At 41.7% G+C, this 25,185-nt stretch overlaps 1 protein-coding gene across 3 annotated transcripts; it reads left to right on the top strand.

Annotated features, from left to right (window-relative positions):
* Nucleotides 1-330: 330 nt before the first annotated feature.
* LOC124144987 (metal tolerance protein 9-like) lies at nucleotides 331-19,883 on the top strand. 3 transcript variants are annotated; one of them, XM_048385184.1, is made up of 10 exons: nucleotides 331-424; nucleotides 2,704-2,907; nucleotides 5,937-6,108; nucleotides 7,279-7,372; nucleotides 8,021-8,156; nucleotides 10,290-10,446; nucleotides 11,854-12,024; nucleotides 12,914-13,042; nucleotides 13,687-13,800; nucleotides 15,348-19,883. In XM_048385184.1, exons 2-10 carry the CDS (start codon nucleotides 2,851-2,853, stop codon nucleotides 15,650-15,652), a joined length of 1,335 nt encoding a protein of 444 aa, XP_048241141.1. In that variant the 5' UTR covers nucleotides 331-424; nucleotides 2,704-2,850; the 3' UTR covers nucleotides 15,653-19,883. The 3 variants fall into 3 exon arrangements, with proteins under 3 accessions (XP_048241141.1, XP_048241139.1, XP_048241140.1); XM_048385182.1 differs by having other exon boundaries at nucleotides 2,701-2,907; XM_048385183.1 differs by lacking the exon at nucleotides 331-424 and adding an exon at nucleotides 1,227-1,506 and having other exon boundaries at nucleotides 2,701-2,907.
* Nucleotides 19,884-25,185: the final 5,302 nt, after the last annotated feature.

The following is a 25,185-nucleotide window of genomic DNA, read 5'->3' as shown; positions in this document are numbered from 1 at the left end:
TTCATATAAAAGAATGTGAGGTGAACACTTATTGGTGATTTCCCCTTGTTTAGGATTCTGCCTGTAAAACAGAAATCGGTCTGTTTCCGTGACAACTGTGTCTACTGGTTAATACAATGAAGAGAATTTACATTTTTTTAACTCTACGGGTCTTTTTCTAAAAAATATTAATCTGAATGTGTGTGCGTGTGCATAATATTCTGTCCCCATGAATGGGAAAATTGATACAATATTCACCATCACACCCAGACCGATTTGTGCTCAATTACAGAAATCCATTTAATATCCACGCCTACTTTTAGAACTTACCCAAGAGCGATAACTCTAATGTGAATAGGCCTTTGGTTACTGTCTGTTTCTCTTCATTGCGGCCCATCGATTAAAGTACACTAAATGGCCTGGCGAAAACAAATTCCCCAAAAATGTAAGCACATCAACTCAACAATCAAAATATATTTCATCACTCAACATTCTCACATTCTGCAGTTAGACAGTTTTTGCAAAGGCTACCAGCGATAGAAACTATGTAAATAAACCCTATATTTACTTATATCTCTGAAAAGAGGAAAGGTAAATACATCAGTAATCAAATACAATGTAAATAAACCCTATATATTACTACAAACATCGTTGTTATGGTTATTAAAAATAGAGGTGCCGTTTTCGCCCGACTCATGGTAGCCGTTTTCGCCAAATGCGGTGCCGTTTTCGCCAGAGAAATCGGTGACGTTTTGCTGAGGTGCCGTTTTAGCCTGCACCCTTTTCGTCCACTAGCCTCGTCCTTGTAATGATAACATACAGAAAAACCCTTACATATGGCAAATTTCTACTTGTTCTTATGATACCTTAACTACTAGCAGGGAGTTTGGCAAGGACTATAGGACTAGTGCCAATTTCTAACGCTGGGTTACAATATTTTTGAAGAAACAAATGAAAGCTAGAATACGAAACATTTCGTATTTTTATTATTCAAAACACATGAACTTATAAATATATTAATTTTATGGTCTATGCTTTGGCATAACCTTTGTTAAGTGTTAAAATGCAAAATCAAAGGGCTGTTTACTAAAAGCAATCCCACAGATATGTATGGTCACACAAGGACTTGTATGCTACATAAACAATTTGCATCATCAGTTTATGAAAGAAAATATTATCTCCGTGTTAAAGGGTTTTTGGACGTTAAAGAAACATTTGTAATGTCTTGTTAATTGCAAGAACAAGTGTAAAACATCTCACTCACTTATAAAAGATGACTTTATCTTAAAAACAGGCCATCATCTGAGAATTTTCAATGTCTGTGTGGCACCACACCCCTTAATTGTTATAGCGTGAGTAATAGGGATAAACATGACTCTCCCAAAACATATGATGTCCGAAAACCTATGAGCAGATTATTTTCCAAGGCCTGTTTGTATGTTGTCTTCTGTAAAGAACTCCGCAGAAACCACAAGAACAATAAAGTTGAAACTATTCATACAGCTACATTTGTGGGATCAATACACAGTAATTATGTGTGGAATTTTTAAAGTTTGACTTTGCTCTCACACTTTCTAAAAATGTATACAGTAAAACACGCTTATAACGAACTGACGGTTATTACGAACTTAATTTTTGGTCCCGGCCATTTGTTGTATGGATGTTGTATATATATGCTTATGACGAACTACGGTTATAATGAACTAAAATTACTGGTCCATTTGAGTTCGTTATAACCATAGTTTACTGTATTTGGCTCTGTCAACATCTTCTCTGAAATTGCTAGACTGAGGGAGCTGAACTATGGCATGTATTTACTTGGTTCAAATCATTATTGTTTAATATTCATGCTGATGGCAACTTTGGTTAATTGGGTGTCTTTGTTGACATTTTAAGCAATTGACTGCATACCTTGTGAGCTGTGTTTATCTCTTTATGTCAAAAATATGCAGACGCTTTCTGCTGATCAAGGTTAAGAAGATGAGGAGACTAGCTTTTTATGTTTGTTGCTCACCTGTAGGATCTCAATGATTTCAAATCACTGGTCCCATGGAGATTCTGGGTTAGAATTGGTCCCCTGCAATCTATACTGGTCGTAAGAGGCAACGGGATGGATGGGATGGTCAGGCTCGGTTTGTTTTGTTTGTTTGATTGTTGTTTAACGCCGCACCCAGCAATATTCTAGCTATATGACGGCGGTCTGTAAACAATCGAGTCTGGACCAGACAATCCAGTGATTTACATTCATGAACATCGATCCACACAATTGGGATCGATGACATGCATCAACCAAGTCAGCGAGCCTGACCACCCGATCCCGTTAGTCGCCTTTTACAACAAGCATAGTCGCCTTTTACGGCAAGCATGGGTTGCTGAAGATCTATTCTAACCCGGATCTTCATGGGTTTTGAGGCTCGGTGACTTGGCTGATGAAGTTTCATCCTGCCTAAATGGCGTGGATCATTTGTCTGATGATGACTTGATTATTTACTGGCAGCTGTCACATATCTGGAATATTGCTGAGTGTGGTATTAAACAACAAACACACACACAAATCACTGGTCCTGATTATTGGTTTGTGGCATTTGTCTCAGCACTTATCCAGCTCTGTTGTGTTATTACATTATTGATAATTCTTTGAAAAAAATCAAATTCACTCTCACAGTCACATCTGTTATATCAAGAGGATCAAATATTTCTTATTGTCATGTATATCTTCAGCAGATGGTCCAGTGTACACAAAAGAAAATGGATTACATTCATAAAGGATAAAGGCAATGCAAGATGGCTTATTCTACACAGCTGAATCCTGCAGAGATTAATCCTCAATCTTAATCAGTGAAATCCCAGTCCCAGCTCAACGATACCAACATGGACAAGAAGACTCGTTCCTTAGAGAAGCTGTCCATGAGGGAATCTCTAACACTGGTTTGTGTTACTTTATTGATTACATTGTATGTCAGGTCAATACACTATTCAAGAGGGGATTGTGTGGTCACAATGGCTGTGGATAGTGAGTGAGTGAGTATGGTTTTACGCTGCTTTTAGCAATATTCTAGCAATATCACGGCGGGGGACACCAGAAATGGGCTTCAAACATTGCACCCATGTCAGGAATCGAACCCGGGCCTTTGGAGTGACGAGCGAACGCTTTAACCACTAGGTTACCCGACCGCCCCTGACTATGGATAGTAGAACATAGGGCAACCATATTGGGTAAGAAAGAGGGTGAGGATTGAACATTATGATGGCTTCTTGAAAACTTTTAAACATGCTATGATCCCCTTTTAGATACATTTTAAGTCCAAAACCCTGTAGGGATTCCAGATTACAGTAGGTCCCCAGTACCCTATGCTATTCATATGAGACAACCAAATTCCGGATAACAGTAGGTCCCCAGTACCCTATGCTATTCATGTGAGTCAACCCAAATTCGGGATTACAGTAGGTTCCCAGTACCCTATGCTATTCATGTGAGACAACCAAATTTGGGATAACAGTAGGTCCCCAGTACCCTGTGCTATTCATTTGAGACAACCAAATTCCGGATAACAGTAGGTCCCCAGTACCCTGTGCTATTCATATGAGACAACCAAATTCCGGATAACAGTAGGTCCCCAGTACCCTGTGCTATTCATATAAGACAACCAAATTCCGTATTACAGTAGGTCCCCAGTACCCTGTGCTATTCATTTGAGACAACCAAATTCCGGATTACAGTAGGTCCCCAGTACCCTGTGCTATTCATATGAGACAACCAAATTTGAGATAACAGTAGGTTCCCAGTACCCTATGCTATTCATATGAGACAACCAAATTCCGGATAACAGTAGGTCCCCAGTACCCTATGCTATTCATGTGAGTCAACCCAAATTCGGGATTACAGTAGGTTCCCAGTACCCTATGCTATTCATGTGAGACAACCAAATTTGGGATAACAGTAGGTCCCCAGTACCCTGTGCTATTCATTTGAGACAACCAAATTCCGGATAACAGTAGGTCCCCAGTACCCTGTGCTATTCATATGAGACAACCAAATTCCGGATAACAGTAGGTCCCCAGTACCCTGTGCTATTCATATAAGACAACCAAATTCCGTATTACAGTAGGTCCCCAGTACCCTGTGCTATTCATTTGAGACAACCAAATTCCGGATTACAGTAGGTCCCCAGTACCCTGTGCTATTCATATGAGACAACCAAATTTGAGATAACAGTAGGTTCCCAGTACCCTATGCTATTCATATGAGACAACCAAATTCCGGATAACAGTAGGTCCCCAGTACCCTATGCTATTCATTTGAGACAACCAAATTCCGTATTACAGTAGGTCCCCAGTACCCTATGCTATTCATTTGAGACAACCAAATTTGGGATAACAGTAGGTCCCCAGAACCCTGTGCTATTCATACGAGACAACCAAATTCCGGATAACAGTAGGTCCCCAGTACCCTGTGCTATTCATATGAGACAACCAAATTCCAGATTACAGTAGGTCCCCAGTACCCTGTGCTATTCATTTGAGACAACCAAATTCCGGATTACAGTAGGTCCCCAGTACCCTGTGCTATTCATTTGAGACAACCAAATTCCGGATTACAGTAGGTCCCCAGTACCCTGTGCTGTTCATACGAGACAACAAAATTCCAGATTACAGTAGGTCCCCAGTACCCTATGCCATTCATATAAGACAACCAAATTCCGGATTACAGTAGGTCCCTAGTACCCTGTGCTATTCATATAAGACAACCAAATTCCGGATTACAGTAGGTCCCCAGTACCCTGTGCTGTTCATACGAGACAACCAAATTCAGGATAACAGTAGGTCCCCAGTACCCTGTGCTGTTCATACGAGACAACAAAATTCCGGATTACAGTAGGTCCCCAGTACACTATGCTATTCATTTGAAACACCCAAATTCCGGATTACAGTAGGTCCCCCGTACCCTATGTTATTCATATGAGACAACCAAATTTGGGATAACAGTAGGTTCCCAGTACCCTGTGCTATTCATATGAGACAACCAAATGGTTTAATGGTTAGGCTCAGTGACTTGATTGCATGTCATCAAACCCCGATGGTGTAAGTCATTGCTCACAATATCGATCATTGGATTGTCTGGATATCTCAGTGGGCTAGCACTATAAATCAGCATCAGTCCGGACTAGTACAAGCAGCCACACACACACACACGTGCATGCACGTCGCTATATAAGTGCAATAATCTTGGACGCGACGTTAAACCCAATTTCACCTCATCTCACCTCTGGATTGCCTGGTTTATTTACAGACTGTGACATATAGCTGGAATACTGCTGAGGGTGGAGGCCACCAACAAACACACACACATACACACTTTTATCCAAAACATGCAAATGTTGTAATTGTCATTCTGATGTACAGTCCGAGACCAGCATCACTTCGGGCCTTCCTCCCACATTAAGCTGACACGACGTGATGTAACTGGAATACTGTTAAAAGCGGTGTTAAACCCAACTCACTCACTCACTCTGATGTACACGTCTGATCGATTTCCTTACAATGTGGGTCAGCTGGTGGCCATGTCGTACAAAGTTATGTCCCCTTGGCATTCTGTAATCCTATGATCATGGATTTTCCAACATTCTCTTTGGACTTTCCTTTCCAAATAGACTGACACACCGTAATAACTGAATGTTGTTTTATTGATCTTCCTGCCTCAGAATATTTGTGAACAAGAAAATAGATTGATCTGCTGAAATAGCCAGTGAATTTCATTAATTTTGTTATGTCCTAAAATACATTATTTCAGCTATTATTTGCAAAATTACCTTCAAGTCAATCCTGATAATTTTTGATTGATATGTATTATTTTCTGCCTGTTGGCATATTGATCAAGAACATTTGAAAAGCAAGAAAATGTATTGGTCTGGTGTAAATATTGAATATATTCACTTGGGAATGTGTTTCCTCTACAGGATACAGCATCTACATCACTTCTTCCCAAATCTGCCAGTGATGAAAGAGTGCTGATGGGCGTGGCACCACGACAGCGCTCCCTGGTGAGGAGCAATGAATCTTCCCAGTTGTCCGTGCATAGCATGGTGTTGATGACAGAGGTTGTTCCAGCCAATGGAAACCTCATCAGTGGTAAGATGAAGTGTTACAACTGATGGATATCTCCCATGAAGAATCAGCCTTCAACAACCCATGCTTGTTGAAAGAGGCGACTAACGCTAGGGTTGTCAGACAAGATGACTTGGTTGATACATGTCATTGTTTCCCAATGAGAATAGGTCTTCAGCAACCCATACTTGTCGTAAAAGATGACTATGCTTGTCGTAAAAGGCGACAAACGGGATCGGGTGGTCAGGGTCGCTGACTTTGTTGATGCATGTCATCGATTCCAATTGCGTGGATCGATGCTCATGATATTAATCACTGGATTGTCTGGTCCAGACTCGATTATTTACAGACCACCATCATATAGTTTGACTATTACAGAGTGCAGCTTTAATCAACAAACAAACAAAACTGATGATGTAATGCAGTAGTCCTGTCCTAATGGCAACACATCAATGAAAAGTGAAAATATAAATAGTTGACATCAATAAAATACAAGGTTTACAAATATTTTCTACAACTGATTTGCCTGGTCCACACTACAGTATTATCAGGCCACTTTGACATACCTTGAATGTTGCTGACAGCGGCATAAACAACGGGACCCGTGAAGATCCAGGGTAGAATAGGTCTTCAGCAACCCATGCTTGCCGTAACAGGCCACTATGCTTGTCGTAAGAGGCGAATACCGGGATCAGGTGGTCAGGCTTGCTGACTTGGTTGATGCATGTCATCGATCCTAATTGTGTGGGGGGGCACGGGTAGCCCAGTCGTCTAAGGCGCCGCGATTCGCAGAGTTGTGTCCCTTGGACACGCCAGAAACCTATGATTGTGGGTTCGAATCCCGGTTTCACCCCAATTATGTTTCTAGGTTTGTCAGCACCATACCCGTGCTCGTTGGGTTCACCGAAGTGGTAAACGTCTGAGACCTGCATCACTTCGAGCTTTCCTCCTACATTAAGCTGACACGCCGTGATATAACTGGAATACTGTTAAAAGCGGCGATAACCCAACTCACTCACTCACTCACCCAATTGTGTGGATCGATGCTCATGATAATAATCACTGGACTGTCTGGTCCAGACTCGATTATTTACAGACCGCCTTCATATAGCTGGAATATTGCTGAGTGCGGTGTTATACAACAAACAAACAAACACAAACAATGGCCAGTCACTTTCAAATTGATTTGTACAGGTGATGATCATTCCTGGAGAATCCCATTGTCAGCATTTTCTGACAAGAAGGCTGTGAATCAAGACCCGAACACACGACTAACACGGAGAATGAGGTGACCAGATCATTTTATTTCTTTGTTGTTAAACGCCACACTCATCAATATTCCAGCTAAATGACGGCCATCTGTAAATAATCGAGTTTTGCCCTGACAATCCAGTGATTGACATCATGAGCATCGACCTACACAATTATTAACTACACATGCATCCATGTTGCTTTGTAAGTGCAAGGACCTTGAAGCACAGTAAACCCTTATGGTGTAAAAGCGATTGGCACTGCCATAATCTTACAACAGAGTTATGTCCCTTAGCTGGATCCTTTTGGGTTCCTCTCCCAATAAGCTGAAATGCCATGATTGAACTGAAGTGTTGTTGAAACTCATTCCATCAACCACTGATCCATGACTGTAGCTTGGTGTAAGCCACACTGACTGACTGACTGACTGACTGACTGACTGACTGACTGACACTGACTGACTGACTGACTGACTGACTGACTGACTGACTGACTGACTGACTGACTGACACTGACTGACTGACTGACACTGACTGACACTGACTGACTGACTGACTGACTGACTGACTGACTGACTGACTGACACTGACTGACTGACTGACTGACTGACACTGACTGACTGACTGACTGACTGACTGACACTGGCTGACTGACTGACTGACTGACTCCTCTCTTGCTGTTACAGGTCGTATTACAAGGCCCAGGATGAGCTGATCACAGCCTACGAGACACTGCAGCACGGTCAGCACAACTCTGAGGGACCAGAGTATGGTCAGAAAGTGGCTTCCATCATGTCCAAAATCTCATTTGCTGCTAATTTTGTAAGTAGCTTTCAAACAAGTCTTATGTTTGTCATGTGTCTTCTTTTTGTAAATAGACCGCCTCCGTGGTCTTGTGGTAGAGCGTCTGCCCGGAGAGCAGAAGGTCCGGGTTCGATCCCTGGCCGCGTCATACCAAAAGACGTTAAAAGATGGTACTTGTTGTTGTCCTGTCTGGCACTCGACATTAAGGGGATAAAACAAGGACTGGTCGGCTCGGAGTCAGTATACTGTGTCTGAGTTGGGTATTCATGTTCAACTGCGGCATGGTATATCAGTGAGCTAGCACTTTAAATCGGCATCAGCCCGGACTAGTACAAGCAGCCACACACACACACATGTGCGTGCACGTCGCTATATAACGTGCATTAATCTTGGACGCAACGTTAAACCCCATTTCACCTTGACTCACCTCTTTTCGTAAATGACGTACCAGTAACAGCCATTGTCAACCCATCACTGGGTTTGTGTACCAGCTCAATATATATGATCATGATCAAGGTTGCAGGTGCTCGCTTGTGGCCAAGATTGTGGCAGCATCTCTGTCCAGCTCAATCTCTGTTCGATCTATATATGATCATGATCAACGTTACAGGTGCTGCTCATGGCCAAGACTGTGGCAGCATCTCTGTCCAGCTCAATCTCTGTTTGATCTATAGATGATCATGATCAATGTTACAGGTGCTGCTCATGGCCAAGACTGTGGCAGCATCTCTGTCCAGCTCAATCTCTGTTTGATCTATAGATGATCATGATCAATGTTACAGGTGCTGCTCATGGCCAAGACTGTGGCAGCATCTCTGTCCAGCTCAATCTCTGTTTGATCTATAGATGATCATGATCAATGTTACAGGTGCTGCTCATGGCCAAGACTGTGGCAGCATCTCTGTCCAGCTCAATCTCTGTTTGATCTATAGATGATCATGATCAATGTTACAGGTGCTGCTCATGGCCAAGACTGTGGCAGCATCTCTGTCCAGCTCAATCTCTGTTTGATCTATAGATGATCATGATCAATGTTGCAGGTGCTGCTTGTTGCCAAGATTGTGGCAGCATCTCTGTCCAGCTCAATCTCTGTTTGATCTATAGATGATCATGATCAATGTTGCAGGTGCTGCTTGTTGCCAAGATTGTGGCAGCATCTCTGTCCAGCTCAATCTCTGTTTGATCTATAGATGATCATGATCAATGTTGCAGGTGCTGCTTGTTGCCAAGACTGTGGCAGCATCTCTGTCCAGCTCAATCTCTGTTTGATCTATAGATGATCATGATCAACGTTACAGGTGCTGCTCATGGCCAAGATTGTGGCAGCAGCTCTGTCCAGCTCAATCTCTGTTTGATCTATAGATGATCATGATCAATGTTGCAGGTGCTGCTTGTGGCCAAGGCTGTGGCAGCATCTCTGTCCAGCTCAATCTCTGTTTGATCTATAGATGATCATGATCAATGTTGCAGGTGCTGCTTGTTGCCAAGATTGTGGCAGCATCTCTGTCCAGCTCAATCTCTGTTTGATCTATAGATGATCATGATCAATGTTGCAGGTGCTGCTTGTGGCCAAGGTTGTGGCAGAGTCTCTGTCCAGCTCAATCTCTGTTTGATCTATAGATGATCATGATCAATGTTGCAGGTACTGCTCGTGGCCAAGATTGTGGCGGCATCTCTGTCCAGCTCAATCTCTGTTTGATCTATAGATGATCATGATCAATGTTGCAGGTACTGCTCGTGGCCAAGATTGTGGCAGCATCTCTGTCCAGCTCAATCTCTGGATTATCTATAGATGATCATGATCAATGTTGCAGGTGCTGCTTGTGGCCAAGACTGTGGCAGCATCTCTGTCCAGCTCAATCTCTGTTTGATCTATAGATGATCATGATCAATGTTGCAGGTACTGCTCGTGGCCAAGATTGTGGCAGCAGCTCTGTCCAGCTCAATCTCTGTATGATCTATATATTATCATGATCAATGTTGCAGGTACTGCTCGTGGCCAAGATTGTGGCAGCAGCTCTGTCCAGCTCAATCTCTGGATTATCTATATATTATCATGATCAATGTACTGCTCGTGGCCAAGATTGTGGCAGCATCTCTGTCCAGCTCAATCTCTGTTTGATCTATAGATGATCATGATCAATGTTGCAGGTGCTGCTCGTGGCCAAGATTGTGGCGGCAGCTCTGTCCAGCTCAATCTCAATCATCTCCAGTTTGGTGGACTCGGTGGTGGACCTGCTGTCGGGGATCATCATCTGGTGGACGTCCAGCACCATGAAGAAGAGGAATCCGCACTTGTACCCAAGTGGTCAGTCAACCTTTCTGTACAGAACAACTCTCATAGAGTACGACCCGTGAAGATTCCGGGGTAGAATAGGTCTTCAGCAACCCATGCATGCCGTAAAAGGCGACTATGCTTGTCGTAAAAGGCGACTAACGGGATCGGGTGGTCAGGCTTGCTGACTTGGTTGATGCATGTCATCGATCCCAATTGTGTGGATCGATGCTCATGATGTCAATCACTGGATTGTCTGGTCCAGACTCGATTATTTACAGACCATATAGCCATCATATAGCTGGAATATTGCTGAGTGCGGCGTTAAACAACAAACCAACCAACCAATCATAGAGTACAGTTATTTACTGCACTACTGCACTGCAAGGTTTCAGGCTTCTGTTACACCCTGGGGGCATTGTGAGGTAGAATATGTGCCAAGTAACTTACTGAACAGGATGGATAAAGGAGGAGAGGAGACGTAAAAAAGTTATATATATATTCTTTTGTGTGCACTTTAACATGTCAATGGCTCAAGTTACTGCCGATGCTAACTCAGCATCAGAGCATCAACAGACACTGCTGTATGAGGGATTTGTAAAAATGTATTAGCTTCCAATAACCTGCAGCAGTAGCAGTGTGTGTGTGTGTGTTTGTGTGTGTGTGTGTGTGTGTGTGTGTGTGTGTGTCTGTCTGTGTCTGTGTCTGTGTCTGCTTGTACTAGTCCGGACTGAAAAACCATGCCGCAGTTTAACATGAATACCCCACTCAGACACAGTATTCTGACTCCGAGCCGACCAGTCCTTGTTGTAGCCCCTTAATGCCAAGCGCCATACAGGGTAACAACAAGTACCATCTTTTAACTTCTTTTGGTATGACGCGGCCGGGGAGAGTAGTAGCAGTAATATCTCTTGTGCTTTGTCCATAGGGTATGGCATGTTGGTATTTTTATCCCCCGCCCAACAGAAACCGTTCAATATTTTTTCATCAAACTTTGCAGGTCTGTCAGGTACATGCTGAACTGGTGCCTTTTGCTATTTAGAAATTTTAGAATTTTTTATTTTTTACGTTTCCATGGCAACAATATGGACTTAGGTTCCAAACTCTTCTTTTTTTTCAATTTCCATAACAAGTTCCACCTCGGTTAAAAAAGGTAAGGGTTTGTTTAGATTTAATTATGTCATAAATTCTGCAACAGGGGCGGGGGATATAGCCACGTTAGTGGCAAACTCTTGGTACTATCATATTGAGTACCCATCACATTCTCACTAAGTCACCTATTGTTGTCCCTTATCTATGAAGTATTTCCAGTGGGTTCAGCATGGCATGTGAGTTAACCTAAATTTTACCTTACCTGACGCTACACAGTGCTATAGGTGTAGCGTCAGGTAAGTATAAAAACATTGCATTTAATCAGAAATGCTCATATTTATATTCCAGGTCGAACAAAGTTAGAACCTGTGGCGATTGTGATATTATCAGTTGTGATGTCGCTAGCATCACTGCAGCTGACCATTGAGTCCATACAGAAGATCATATCTCTGGCCAATCACGATGGAGCTGTCCCCCAGTTTGATGTTGTGACGATAGTTATTGCAGCAAGCACGGTCGGTGAGTGAACTAGCATGTCAGGTGGTCAACTGATACCTATTGGGGGCGTGGCAACTACAGCAGAACATGGATATAACGAACTACAAGGGACCAGAGAAATCAGTTCATTATATGCGTTGTTCGTTACACACGTTTTCGCTCGGAAACGTCCGCCATCTTGGATAAGACAAAACACAATACACGTTATTGCAGTGTTACACGTGAAATCTTCATGGCCTAATTCCACTGCAAGTTCGTCAGCTTTGGTCTTTCTTGGTTTTTATGCCAGCTTTCCTCTTACTATTGCCCGCCATGATAGCATATGCAAGTGTACTGACACTTAGACACAATCTCATAAATTGTATATGTTTAATGTTTGTTTTACAGACAAGATTACATGTACAGGTAAGATTAACACAATGCAAATTTAACAAGGTTGATCCGTCACCGCTGATTGTATTGCTTCGCCGCCATTGTGTTGATTCACCACTGATTGCGTACAGTTAATTGTTACAATAGCGCCCCCATGAAGATGTGGGTTGGAATTGGTCTTGTAAGTTAGAATTGCTGGTTGGTGTCATGTGGTCAGACTTGGTGGCTTGGTTGATGCCTGTCACATTGCATTGATCGATGCTCATGATGTCAATCACTGGATTGGCTGGTCCAGATTGGATTATTTTCAGACCATTGTCATGTAGCGAGAATATTGCTGAATGTGACGTTAACAACAAACAATACTATCATGATGATAAATAAGAAGAAGGATATAGTACTGCAATAGTTGTACAACTACAGTATTGTGATAGTAGATTTAATTTTGACCAATGCACAATTCCTGTGTCGTGATGTGGTGTCAAGTCTAACATGTTCAACAGTGTCAAGGTTCAGTGGGTCTATGTTGTTGTTTCAGTGATAAAGTTGGCGCTGTTCCTCATGTGCTACTTCTATCGGCGTCACGGTAGTTCTGTGGCGATTCTCATGCAGGATCATCGGAACGACATCGTCTCTAACACGGTCGCCATCGTCTGTGGATATCTTGGTAAGTTAATTAACTGTTCTGGTCGGCATCATAAATGGGCTGGCAACTTGTAGAATTAATGTGTTGCAATTTTGCAGTTATCTTGTACAGTATTGTCAGTATTCTAACAAGTTTGGTGTTGGGATGTGTGTGTCTTCATGTGTCTCTGTGTGTGTCTGCTTGTCGCCCAGACATATATAAAAAGATAATCTCAGAACTAATCAACAGGAATAGTCTGTGAATAGTTCAGATAACTAAAGCACACAGTCTACCCAGGATGCATTGGGGTTTTCTTGCAGAACTGCCTGGCGATCGGCATTAATGGCATAAAACAAGGAATATTCGGTCCAGAGTCGGTATACTGTGTCTTAAACACCACCTCACCTCACCTCACCTCACCTCACCTCACCTCACCTCACTGTAAGGGGCGGTCGGGTAGCCTAGTGGTTAAAGCGTTCGCTCGTCATGCCGAAGACCCGGGTTCGATTCCCGACATGGGTACAATATGTGAAGCCCATTTCTGGTGTCCCCCGCTGTGATATTGCTGGAATAAAACCATACTCACTCGCTCGCTCGTTCACCTCACTGTATGTCTGTCTGTCTGTCATGTATTTGCCAAGTTTGTACCAAATTGCTGACATAGAACTTATACGTGTCAACTCCAGGATCAGCCCAGTTTGTGGGGATTGTACAGGACAAGAATGTGGTGTTCATCGACCCCATCGGTGCCATCATCATTGGCTTCTTCATCTTCATCAGCTGGTGGAGGACTGGAGCCGGTGAGTTTTACTATGCTTTTTTCACCAGTGATGACAACTGAATTGGTTCCATAGATTTGAGGGGCATAGGGGTAGCCTAGTGGTTAAAGCGTTTGCCCGTCAAGCCAAAGACCTGGGTTCGATTCCCCACATTGGTACAATGTGTGAAACCCATTTCTGGTGTCCCCTGCCATGATATTGCTGGAATATTGCTAAAAGCAGCGTGAAACCAAACTCACTTACTCACTCAATAGATTTGATCTGATTTTCAAACAGCCAGTATGATTAAGTAAACTGGACAAATACAGGAGAAATTATGAACATGTGTGACGAACAGAATTTCAAATGACATGTTTCCTTTTGGTTGATTTTCAATCTCATTAAAATCAGACCTCAGTTCTTGCTACGGCTAAACAAAGATCTGAGGACATCCCATTAGGGGTCACGTCAGAACGACCTTTCATCCGACCAATCAGAGCAGCGCTTACCAGATTATGAACGTGACAGTCGGAATGTGATTTCTAATCATGCAACCTCGAAAACTTTTAACTCTGAACGAATGTTACGGGTTTAATGACTGAATCAATACAATCTAGACCATCCATTAGCCATTCCAGAATGTTCTTTTGTTCAGGTTTCAAATTTGTAATCGAAAATTTGTCAAAATATGTTTCAAAGCGTAATCGCCAATTTGAAATTAGTGCCGTAAAGCACGAAAAAGCTGCCTTCTGATTGGTCATTCCATTGGTCAGTCAAAGTTCGTGCAAGGTCGGTCTGACGTGACCCGTAATGGGATGTCCTCAGATCTTTGTTTAGCGGCAGCGAGAACTAAGATCTGATTTTAATGAGATTGGTTGATTTTCTTTGTTAAGTACACTTACACTTAGATTCTAAAGGAACACCTCTCCATCCTTAACTTGTAGCATACTTGAAAAACAATGCATATTTATCCATGTCTTTTATGAGATGCTTTTTCTGCACAAGAATCAGATACTCTTGAGTAATGACAAGTGATGCCTGGCGTTCCCAGCAAGACAATGTTGCTGTGATGTTTTGTATCTCAGACGTAGAGGACTGGAGACCCTTGGGTACTACTGTCCCTCTGTCTGTTGGCACTATGCCCATGACATTTGGTTCCTGAAAATGGTACATGGCTTAAGCGCTATGTAGTTGTCATCGTCAATACAGGTTTCTTTTACACTGCTATCTTCCATCACCCGTGAGCTGTGCAGAGTTGCGTCCCTTGGGCACGCCAGAAACCTATGATTGTGGGTTCGAATCCCGGTTGGCCCTGATTATGTTTCTAGGTATGTCAGCACCATACCCGTGCTCGTGGGTTTCACTGAACTGGTAAACATCTGAGACCTGCATCACTTCGGGCTTTCCTCCCACATTAAGCTGACACGCCGCGATATAACTGGAATAGTGTTAAAAGCGGCTTTAACCCAACTCACTCACTCACTCACTCCATCCCCCATGAGTACAGCTGGAATATTGCTGACTGCTGAGTAAAACAATAAACAAAAGCTCCTAGCCTTACATTTGCATCAATGTGTGTATGTTTCCAGAGCAAATCAAACTGCTAACTGGACACACGGCTAAGCCTGACTTTCTTAGCAAGCTAACCTGGATATCTCTGAACCATCACAAAGAGATCACTCACATCGACACAGTGAGGGCGTTCCACTTCGGCAACAACTACCTGGTGGAAGTGGACATCGTGTTGCCGGAGACGATGTCCTTGGGGGAGGCGCACAACATCGGGGAGTCGCTGCAGCAGCGCCTGGAGAACCTGGACCGGGTGGAGCGAGCCTTCGTACACCTCGACTACGAGACCACGCACAGACCCGAGGAAGAACATAAGACTGTATAGAACAGTTGGTGGTGCAGGAGTTGATGATGAGAGGAAGAATGTGAAGTGGTGGAGTTGATGGTTAGAGGAAGAACATTGAGTTCGTGTAAAAGATATTTCACGTCTTTCCTCTGACTCAAAATCCTCCAACAATCCTAAATTATGAATAAGAGAAAGAAAATAGAGTTAATTATAAGTAAGAGTTAATTATCAGAATCTTGGATGGAAGATGTAGATTCCGGAAATGGAGTAAGGTGTTCCGTGTATTCATGGCCTCAAGCACTTCTCCAAAAGGTCTTGTCAAACAGACTCCTTACAACAAAATCATGATACACCCTACAAAGGCAAGGTAACGAATCTCAATGAACCTTTCTTTTCAACCCACCAGGTTACGGCATTTACTTATAGTTTGTATCATAGAGGACATTGTTATTACAAGGCATTGGGGTTTGAAGTCATGATTAAGATTATTGAACTTATATTTGCGTGTGTGGCGACTTGTAATGGTCCAGACAAATGCTGATTTTATAGTGCTAGCCCACTGAGATACCGTGCTGCAGTTTAACATGACTACCCCACTCAGACACAGTATACGGACATCGCCTGCTTGTTTATCCACTTAAAGCATAGTGTCAGGCAGGGTAACAACAAGTACCATATTTCAACATCTTTTGGTACGACCCAGACAGGGTTCTAATCATTGACCTGCGGCCCTCTTGTACTTTGTGTCTCCCGGACTTTGTTGTGTTGGCAGTCCCCCTGTTGTGTTGGCAGTCCCCCTGTTGTGTTGGTAGTCCCCCTGTTGTGTTGGCAGTCCCCCTGTTGTGTTGGTAGTCCCCCTGTTGTGTTGGCAGTCCCCCTGTTGTGTTGGTAGTCCCCCTGTTGTGTTGGCAGTCCCCCTGTTGTGTTGGCAGTCCCCTTGTTGTGTTGGCAGTCCCCCTGTTGTGTTGGCAGTCCCCCTGTTGTGTTGGCAGTCCCCTTGTTGTGTTGGCAGTCCCCCTGTTGTGTTGGCAGTCCCCCTGTTGTGTTGGCAGTCCCCTTGTTGTGTTGGCAGTCCCCTTGTTGTGTTGGCAGTCCCCCAGTGAACATTCGAGTTAGAATTGGTCTTCAGCAACCCATGCTTGTCGTAAGAGGCGACTAACAGGATCGGGTGGTCAGGCTCCCTGACTTGGACAATGCATGTCATTGTATCCCAATTGCGTTGAACGATGCTCATGATGTCAACCCTGGATTGTCTTGTCCAGGCTCGATCGTCTGCAAGCATGGACTGCCTCTACATCTTCTAACCTTGCAATGTATCTGCTTGGGCTTAAATGATACACTCTGTCACTACATGAAGCAATATATGAATCATCAATGGAAATAACTGATGGCCAAAGCACACTATGTACCTGAGTGTCAAATTATTCAGTAGCTGGGCATATATCATCCATATTGTGTTTTACAGTTCACTGACATATCTATAATGTGCTGTGTATGTATATATGTTTTATTTTGTGTTGATACTTCACTGTTTGATTTATCATCTATGTGGCGTTTTGGTGAGAGTGGAGTTGCCTCCCTTGTCTATTAGTCTCACAAACTCCTTCCCAGCACGTGACACCTTCGTTACACTCTCGGTAACGTCGCTGCCACCAGTGTGGGCGCGGCCATTACAAGAATCTGAAAATTTGCCCTCTAACCCCAAATGTTGTAACGTTTATACTTTTATTTTTGTCTTTTGGAATGCCAATACAGTTATTTTTGAAAAGGTTTACGACTGACCATATTTCCCAGATGAATTTAACTTTTTGTTTGTTTGATCAGATTGGTTCGAGACTGCAGACGGAAAATCACCCAAATTCCCCCTTACATTCTTACTACACCAATAACATGATAGTTGAAATGAAATAGGAATTCAAATAGTCGAAGAAAGGAAATAATTTAGTTAGGCCAAGAGTATTCGGCGTCTTGGCTGTCATCGCTTGTTTGTAAGCATAATGGTCCGTCTGTTGCGAGTTCAACTCCAAACATGGCTGTGACCACATATGACAGTGGGGAGTTTTGACTGGTGGCAGCGATAGTATAGAGAGCTCCGCGAATGAGCTATCGCTGTGAGGAATTTGTTAGTCTCACAGGGCAGGAAACGTTGACGCTGCCTTCAGCCTTGCTTTGATGCGAGTCCTCTAACGTCCTTTGACATATGTGGACCTGTAAGCCACTTCCAGCTCATATCACTTTTACACAAATCCAGTTTGGGCGGCATCGACTCAGTGTCAAATCTGTCTGCTCAATAAGATGTAATGTAGATAATGGTGGCAGATGAAACTTGATGTGTGATAATGATGTATGATAATAATGTGTGATAATGATGTGTGATAATGATGTGAGATAATGATGTGTGATAATGATGTGATATAATGATGTGATAATGATGTGTGATAATGATGAAAAGTACTCAAAAAGAAATGTAACAGTGATCATATATACTGACAACTGAAAAGTAATCATAATTTTGATGATACTGAGACTTAGATATTCAAAGAAACAGAGATGGACTTTAAAATTAAAATTAATAATGATGTGATCATAGTTACCATGGTTACGTTTGTATTTGACTTTTAAGCTAAAGCCATTTCTGTGCAGGGTCTGCTTGTATGCACTGATATGTGAATGTAAATGAATCCAGAGACTCACGTTTGTTGTAGCAAATGAATACAACAATTCTCTTTCATTGTTGTTTCGTCCAACAGACCCATAGAACAAATGTACTAATATAATGTACACATATATATTTTTGTTTTATATTTCCATGGATATTTACACACCCATATTACAAGCATAATATTGTTTTCTTATCATTTATTAAACAAATAGATTTTGTCAATCTCATTTAAATCAGATCTAAGTCCTCGTTGCCGCTAAACAAAGATCTGAGGACATCCCATTACGGGTCACGTCAGAACGACCTTTGAACCGACCACTGAAACGATTAAATAACAAGAAGTTGACATCAGCCAATTAGAAAGCAGCTTTCTCGAGCTTTACGGTACTCGTTTCAACCTGACGACTTCCATTTTGACTATGCTTAAAAAATATGTTGACACAGTACTCTGAACAAACTGAAACTGAACAAACGAACATTCCGGAATGTCTAAAATATGGTGGCGATTGTATGGCAGTGCTTCCCACGTACTGTGCAACGTCTCCTCCGTTCAAATTTGTATCCCAAGGGAGCGAGAGATAGATGATAATTTTGACGGAATCAGTCGTACAGGCCGTAACTGTCGTTCGGAATACCCCATTTTAACGTTTTCGAGATTGCATGATTCGAAAACACATTCCGACTGTCACTTTCATGACCTGGTAAGCGACACTTTGATTGGTCGGACGTAAGGTTGTTCTGACGACAGCGAGAACTAAGATCTGATTTTAATGAGATTGAGATTTTGTTTACAAAGGTACTGCTTTCATGTTGGAATGTTGATGTTTACTGATATTATTTTAATATGTCCCTGTTTTGTTTCTACTTGGTGTGGTTATTGCTACTCCTGATGAATGGAAACAACTGTATTATTCCAAAATGACCACCTAAATAGATATTTTTTATTCTGTTGCAGTGGGTCTTCCGTTATATATTTTTTATTATCATGTATGTTACTAATTAAGATATGGTTGCTTTCAATCATTCTGGGTATTTTGTTTTTTTGTTTTGTACTTTGGATCTGAAGAAATCACTGAGGATTGGGATCTACAAACCTGATTTGCAATGTGAATGTAGCACACAAGTCTGATGCATCAATAGCTGATTGATTGATGATTGATGAGTAAAATGTGTTATGGGTGTTTGGGCAACTAGGCCCATTTACACCTTGCCCATAAAAAAGGTTTGCTAAGTACCTAGATATTTTATAAAGTATCAAAACTGCCACACGCTTTAATTTAAGCGAGAATGACATTCTGAACATCATGATGAACAATATTCCTAGAACATAGCTGTAAACACTGGTGGAGTTACCTCCCTTGTATCACTGATGAAGTTACCTCCCTTCTATCACTCATCAGTTTGTGGTTAGAATTTTGGCTGGTTGTACATTCATTTTTCATGTAAAAAATTAATCACTTTCCCGTTTTCTGCACTATTTCCTTTCATGTAAGTCAGGATTTATTGATGTTTCAGGCACAGTGTACAGCCTCCAAGCTGACCAGTCCTTGTTTTATCCCATTTATGCCTATGTGTCCAACCACGGGAGTCCGTATCTAAAAATAGACACCCTCATGCATATTCATGACCATCTCCACACGCGAGCCCGAAGGAGATGGTCATGAATATGCATGAGGGTGTCTATTTTTAGATACGGACTCCTGTGGTCCAACGTGTCCCTGGTAATCGCTAAACTTTCAACATAAAGTATTCCTCATTCAAAGAGTGAAACTTACTGTGAACGTATTAATAGCATCCATCATGTTAATAGCAAATAACAAATTAATTTGGTGGATTTGTGTGGGTTGCCATTTTCTTTGTGTTTCCAAAGCTCTGGCGCATAAAAATGATATGTTATTGTGTCATTGTAACCAGACATTTCACATGGTGGTAACGACTAACATCTGCTGTTTTACCTGTGAATATCCGGGTTAGACTAGGTCTTCAGGAACCCATGCAAGCCGTAAAAGGTGACTATGCTTGTCGTAAAAGGCGACTAACGGGATCAGGTGTTCAGGCTTACTGACTTGGTTGATGCATGTCATCATAGCCCAGTTGGTGTAGATCGATGATAATGATGCCAATCACTGGATTTACAGACAGCTGTCATATAGCTGGAATATTGTTGAGTGCAGCATTAAACAAACCTTTTACTACTTAAATGAGTCAACATGGTGAATGGCGTATTTTCATCCCCTGCAAAGTATGTTATTGCCATGTTATTAGTTTTACATGAGTGAGTGAGTGAGTTGGGTTTAACGCCGCTTTTAACAGTATTCCAGTTATATCGTGGCGTGTCAGCTAGGAAAGCCCGAAATGATGCAGGTCCCAAACCGGGATTCGAACCCACAATCATAGGTTTCTGGCATGTCCAAGGGACGCAACTCTGCACAGCGAATCGCGGCGCCTTAGACGACTGGGCCACCCGTGCCCCCAATTTTACGTGACATATGGTTTATTTGCTACTTACACCATCCTTGCTCAATATTTTCATGATAGGATAGCCGTGTTGTGTTCAACAAAAAGACATGGATTATCTCCCTTTGACCAGTAGTGAGTGTAAAACGAACCTGTCCCAATGTCATCTCATGTGAAAAAAGGATTAATTGTTTGTAAAGATCGCCAAGATCTTCAAGTTAGTCCTACTCCGAACTTGCTGTAACACATCTTCCCGAGGCAAGCGAGTTAAATGACTATCAAAGTCCAGTTTCTATCCTTGCCGAACTAGGCTGGTATTATATGGAGTTACATTTTGGCTGGACTAACGAGTCTATGCATAGTCCAATCAAAATTGTGCACCGAAATCGAAATCCGGTTCGCAAACAGTCATGCAGATTTGGGTCGAGTGCAGGATTTGCAAAGCATATGTACTACCAACTCGTTGTCAACAGATATTTTACTAATCTTTTCATGTTTTTAATTAAGGTGCTCAAGTGATTTGATGCACTTCGCAATGTAAGACCCGTTTTATCACAATATAGATCTTGAGTTTTGATCAGATCGTCTTGACTAGGTGCCTGGGTGCCGCCATTTTGCTTGAAGCAAATGCAAGTGATGCGAGAGGTGGAATTTAAATGGTCCATAGGAGGGGCTTAGAAGGGACATAACTCGTAATAACCACTGGTGGCGCTACGATCGCGCCCAGGAATACCCGCCTTGTTCGGCAAGGGTGGGAACTGGACTTTTACAGTCAGTTAACTCTCTTGCCTCGGGAAGATGGCTGTAACATTACCAAACAATTTTTTGTTATAATATTGATTAATCAAATACTTCCACATACCTCATTTCAAATGTTATTTATCTTTTTCTTTTAATAAATTGTTGTGAATATCTTTGGCTTGTTTGTCGTTGTATTTGGACAAAGAAGAACAACCACATTTTAACAGTAATTCTTTTTTAGCTGTGTTTCTTATACCCATATGACAAGAACACCCATCTTCCTGTGTGTCTGTATACTTATGTGGCCTAGATGTATGTTAACATGTAATCTCATTCAAATCAGGTCTTTAACTCTGGATCCGGGGTAGAATAGGTCTTCAGCAACCCATGCTTGCCGTAAAAGGTGACTACGCTTGTCGTAAAAGGCAATTAACGGATCGGGTGGTCAGGCTCGTTGACTTGGTTGATGCATGTCATCGATCCCAATTGTGTGGATCGATGCTCATGATATTAATCACTGGATTGTCTGGTCCAGACTCGATTATTTACAGACCGCCGTCATATAGCTGGAATATTGCTGAGTGCGGTGTTAAACAACAAACCAACCAACCAACTCTGCATATTATGAAAATAATTATTATAATATTTTGCATGTACAATAATAGGTTTCATAGAAATCAAGAAAGAGGATATAGTTTAGGGCCAACAGAGAGCTTGGAAGGGTTTGCATCACAATGAGCAGTGGGACATTATAATAGTGACGTGCGGTGGCTCTGAGACATGCAAGACTTACTTAAGTATTCTTAATCCAAATTTAGGTTGGTTGGTTTGTTTGTTTTACGCCGCACTCACTGAAGTGTGGCAGTATTGTACACAAACTCTGTGTTCAAAATATCTGTTATTTGTGTGTTTAATTTGTTGTGTAACACCTCAATCAGCAATATTTCAGCTTTCTGATGTTGGTCTGTAAATAATCGAGTCTGGACCAGACAATCCAGTGATTAATATCATGAGCATCAATCCACACAATTGGGATCGATGATATGCTTCAACCAAGTCAGCGAGCCTGACCACCCGATCCCGTTAGTTGCCTCTACGACAAGCATAGTCGCCTTATTACGGCAAGCATGGGTTGCTGAAGACCTATTCTAACCCGGATATTCACAGGTAAAACAGCAGATGTAAGTCGTAACCACCATGTGAAATGTCTGGTTAGGATGACACAATAACATATAATTTTTACTCGTGTATAAATCACCTTGATTTCACTGAATTTAGGAAGGTTAATTCTGCAGGGGACATAGTTCCACATTGAAAACACTGTTTATCTCTAAACTCGAAATCAGTTTTTATGCACAGCAAAAAAATGTTCAATTTTCCTCCACTGACCTGAACTTTCCTATTTTCTTTGAGATATGGATTAATGATTGAGGTATTAAAATCAGGAACATTATATCAGTTTTAACAACAAAAACGAAAGTTGATTTGTTCCTCATTCCAAGAAATAAATAAAGAATTATAAGATATTCTGTCTCTAACAAAAATCCCCCAGAATAGTAAACGCCTAGACTCTTAACCTCTACCATTCAGCCCTACTGCATGAGGTACCGGTACATTTTTGTTTTTGATTATCAGAACAATGAGTATGTTTGTACACCTCTTTTAGCAATATTCTAGCACTGTCAGAGCACAGAATACTGGAAGACTTCACACAATTTCAAGTGGGGAATCAAACCCGGACCTTTGATGAGATGAGCAACACTTTAACCACTGGACCACCCCATCGCCCCTCGTTAGAATGATGAACCACATTGTGAATATGAAGAGAAACACAATTGGTAATTCAGAATAAAAAGCACCTCACATAAACCCATGCAGAAAGGACACCTGTGGCGGTCCATCAACTCTGCCTCGAAACTCAATTACCGTATTCGACGTTATAAGCGCCCAGGGCGCTCTCAAAATTAGAAATAGGGGGCTCTAGTTAGAATATAATTTTGGTGAAAGCGTTGAAAGATCGTAAATTTCGTGGTTTACGCTGACAACCTGAAAAGATACAAAAGAAAAGTCTGTGCGTATTATACATGACAGATATATTTTTTTCCAGAATTGAATTGCAGTAATGAAGGGTGCATATAACACATGAGTGCTTATTATACACGAATAAATAAGTCTTGTGTTCATTGATTAATCGCAAGGGTGCTAACTGGGATTGTTCACAAGCCAATATATCAGCAAATATCGGCGTGGGCACTTATTAGAGCGGGACGCTTATGACATCGAAAATGGTATATACTGGAGTAAGCTGAAGTCAAGTGTAATGTATGACACATCATGCATTGATGCATGTGTCTGATAGTCTGGTCCTCATGGTTAGCATCAGTTGTCTGGCAAACTGGCATATCCATTTCTTAAATAACTGAGGACAAACAAAATTTAAAATTGGTTTAATAAATCTGCCAACTCTAAAAAATAAGGAAAACAATGATAATGGAAAGGTTTTTTTATTCCGCCGACCAGATATGTTTAAAAAAAACAACTTATTTACAGTCGCTATACATAAATATAAATTATTGAAAATACTATACTCACCCCCAAAAGAAACGCGAACTACAGAAGCATATAGAGGAGGATGTAAGTAAAGAGTGAGTGAGTGAGTGAGTGAGTGAGTGAGTATGGTTTTATGCCGCTTTTAGCAATATTCCAGCAATATCACGGCGGGGGACACCAGAAATGGGCTTCACACATTGTACCCATGTCGGTAATCGAACGCAGAGTGGGTGAGTGAGTATGGTTTTACGCCGCTTTTAGCAATATTCCAGCAATATCACGGCGGGGGACACCAGAAATGGGCTTCACACATTGTACCCATGTCGGTAATCGAACGCAGAGTGGGTGAGTGAGTATGGTTTTACGCCGCTTTTAGCAATATTCCAGCAATATCACGGCGGGGGACACCAGGAATGGGCTGTTGTAAAGAAGAGATGTTTCAATGTGTACCAATGAATGACAAAACAATCAGGTAGGGTTACCACAGTGTGTCTTTATTCTTATCATATGCTGCATGTGATTTCCAAACATTACACGCTAATCCGGAGTCAAGGATCTATGACGTCACATGAGCTTTGGTTTGTTTGTTTGTTTTTGCACCAAACCAATTTAATATATCTTGAATATGATTAATTCAAAGTATACGAACCAACACGTATGATATTCGCGATTCTTTTGTCGGTGAGTATATAATTAAAACCTGTTGAAAATGTATCTTAAAAACTTCAAAGCACAAAGACTTATGATAATTTGCAAGAGGAAATAAATAATATATTGGATATTGTATTTGTTATCATGGTGTGTTTTTTCTAGTTTTTTTCCCTACATACCCACCTGAATTTTGGGTCAAAGCTCTGTAAAAAAAAAGAAAAAGAAAAAAAAGGTCTGGCCTGATGATCTCGAGTAAAAGATGATGAATAAGATGCCAGAGATCCTGAGTAATTTGCATTACAGAAGCAGAGTGTGTGATCATGAGCCTTGCACATGACATTTGAAGATAACCATGACACGTCTTCGTGACAGGTTGAGTTCCTGTTCCGGATTCCCATCACAGATTAAAGAAAATGACCTCAAACTTGTTCCACGCTCTGAAATGAAAGCATTTGCATTGGTCATGTAGAACGTTTTAAAATAATAATATTAATAATAATAATAATAATAA

This window comes from Haliotis rufescens, unplaced genomic scaffold (genome assembly GCF_023055435.1).
Source record: "Haliotis rufescens isolate VD_foot unplaced genomic scaffold, xgHalRufe1.0.p SCAF_55, whole genome shotgun sequence".
In the NCBI taxonomy this organism is placed as follows: domain Eukaryota; kingdom Metazoa; phylum Mollusca; class Gastropoda; order Lepetellida; family Haliotidae; genus Haliotis; species Haliotis rufescens.
Note: the sequence above shows the minus strand (reverse complement) of the source record. Positions and strands in the feature narration are given on the sequence as shown.

Bases quoted from the DNA above. Each gene is read 5' to 3' on its own strand.
- LOC124144987 (XM_048385184.1), top strand. From the start codon at position 2,851: ATGGACAAGAAGACTCGTTCCTTAGAGAAGCTGTCCATGAGGGAATCT. The intron at 12,025-12,913 runs GTGAGTGAACTA...TTGTTGTTTCAG, and splicing joins TATTGCAGCAAGCACGGTCG to TGATAAAGTTGGCGCTGTTC. The intron at 13,801-15,347 runs GTGAGTTTTACT...GTATGTTTCCAG, and splicing joins CTGGTGGAGGACTGGAGCCG to AGCAAATCAAACTGCTAACT.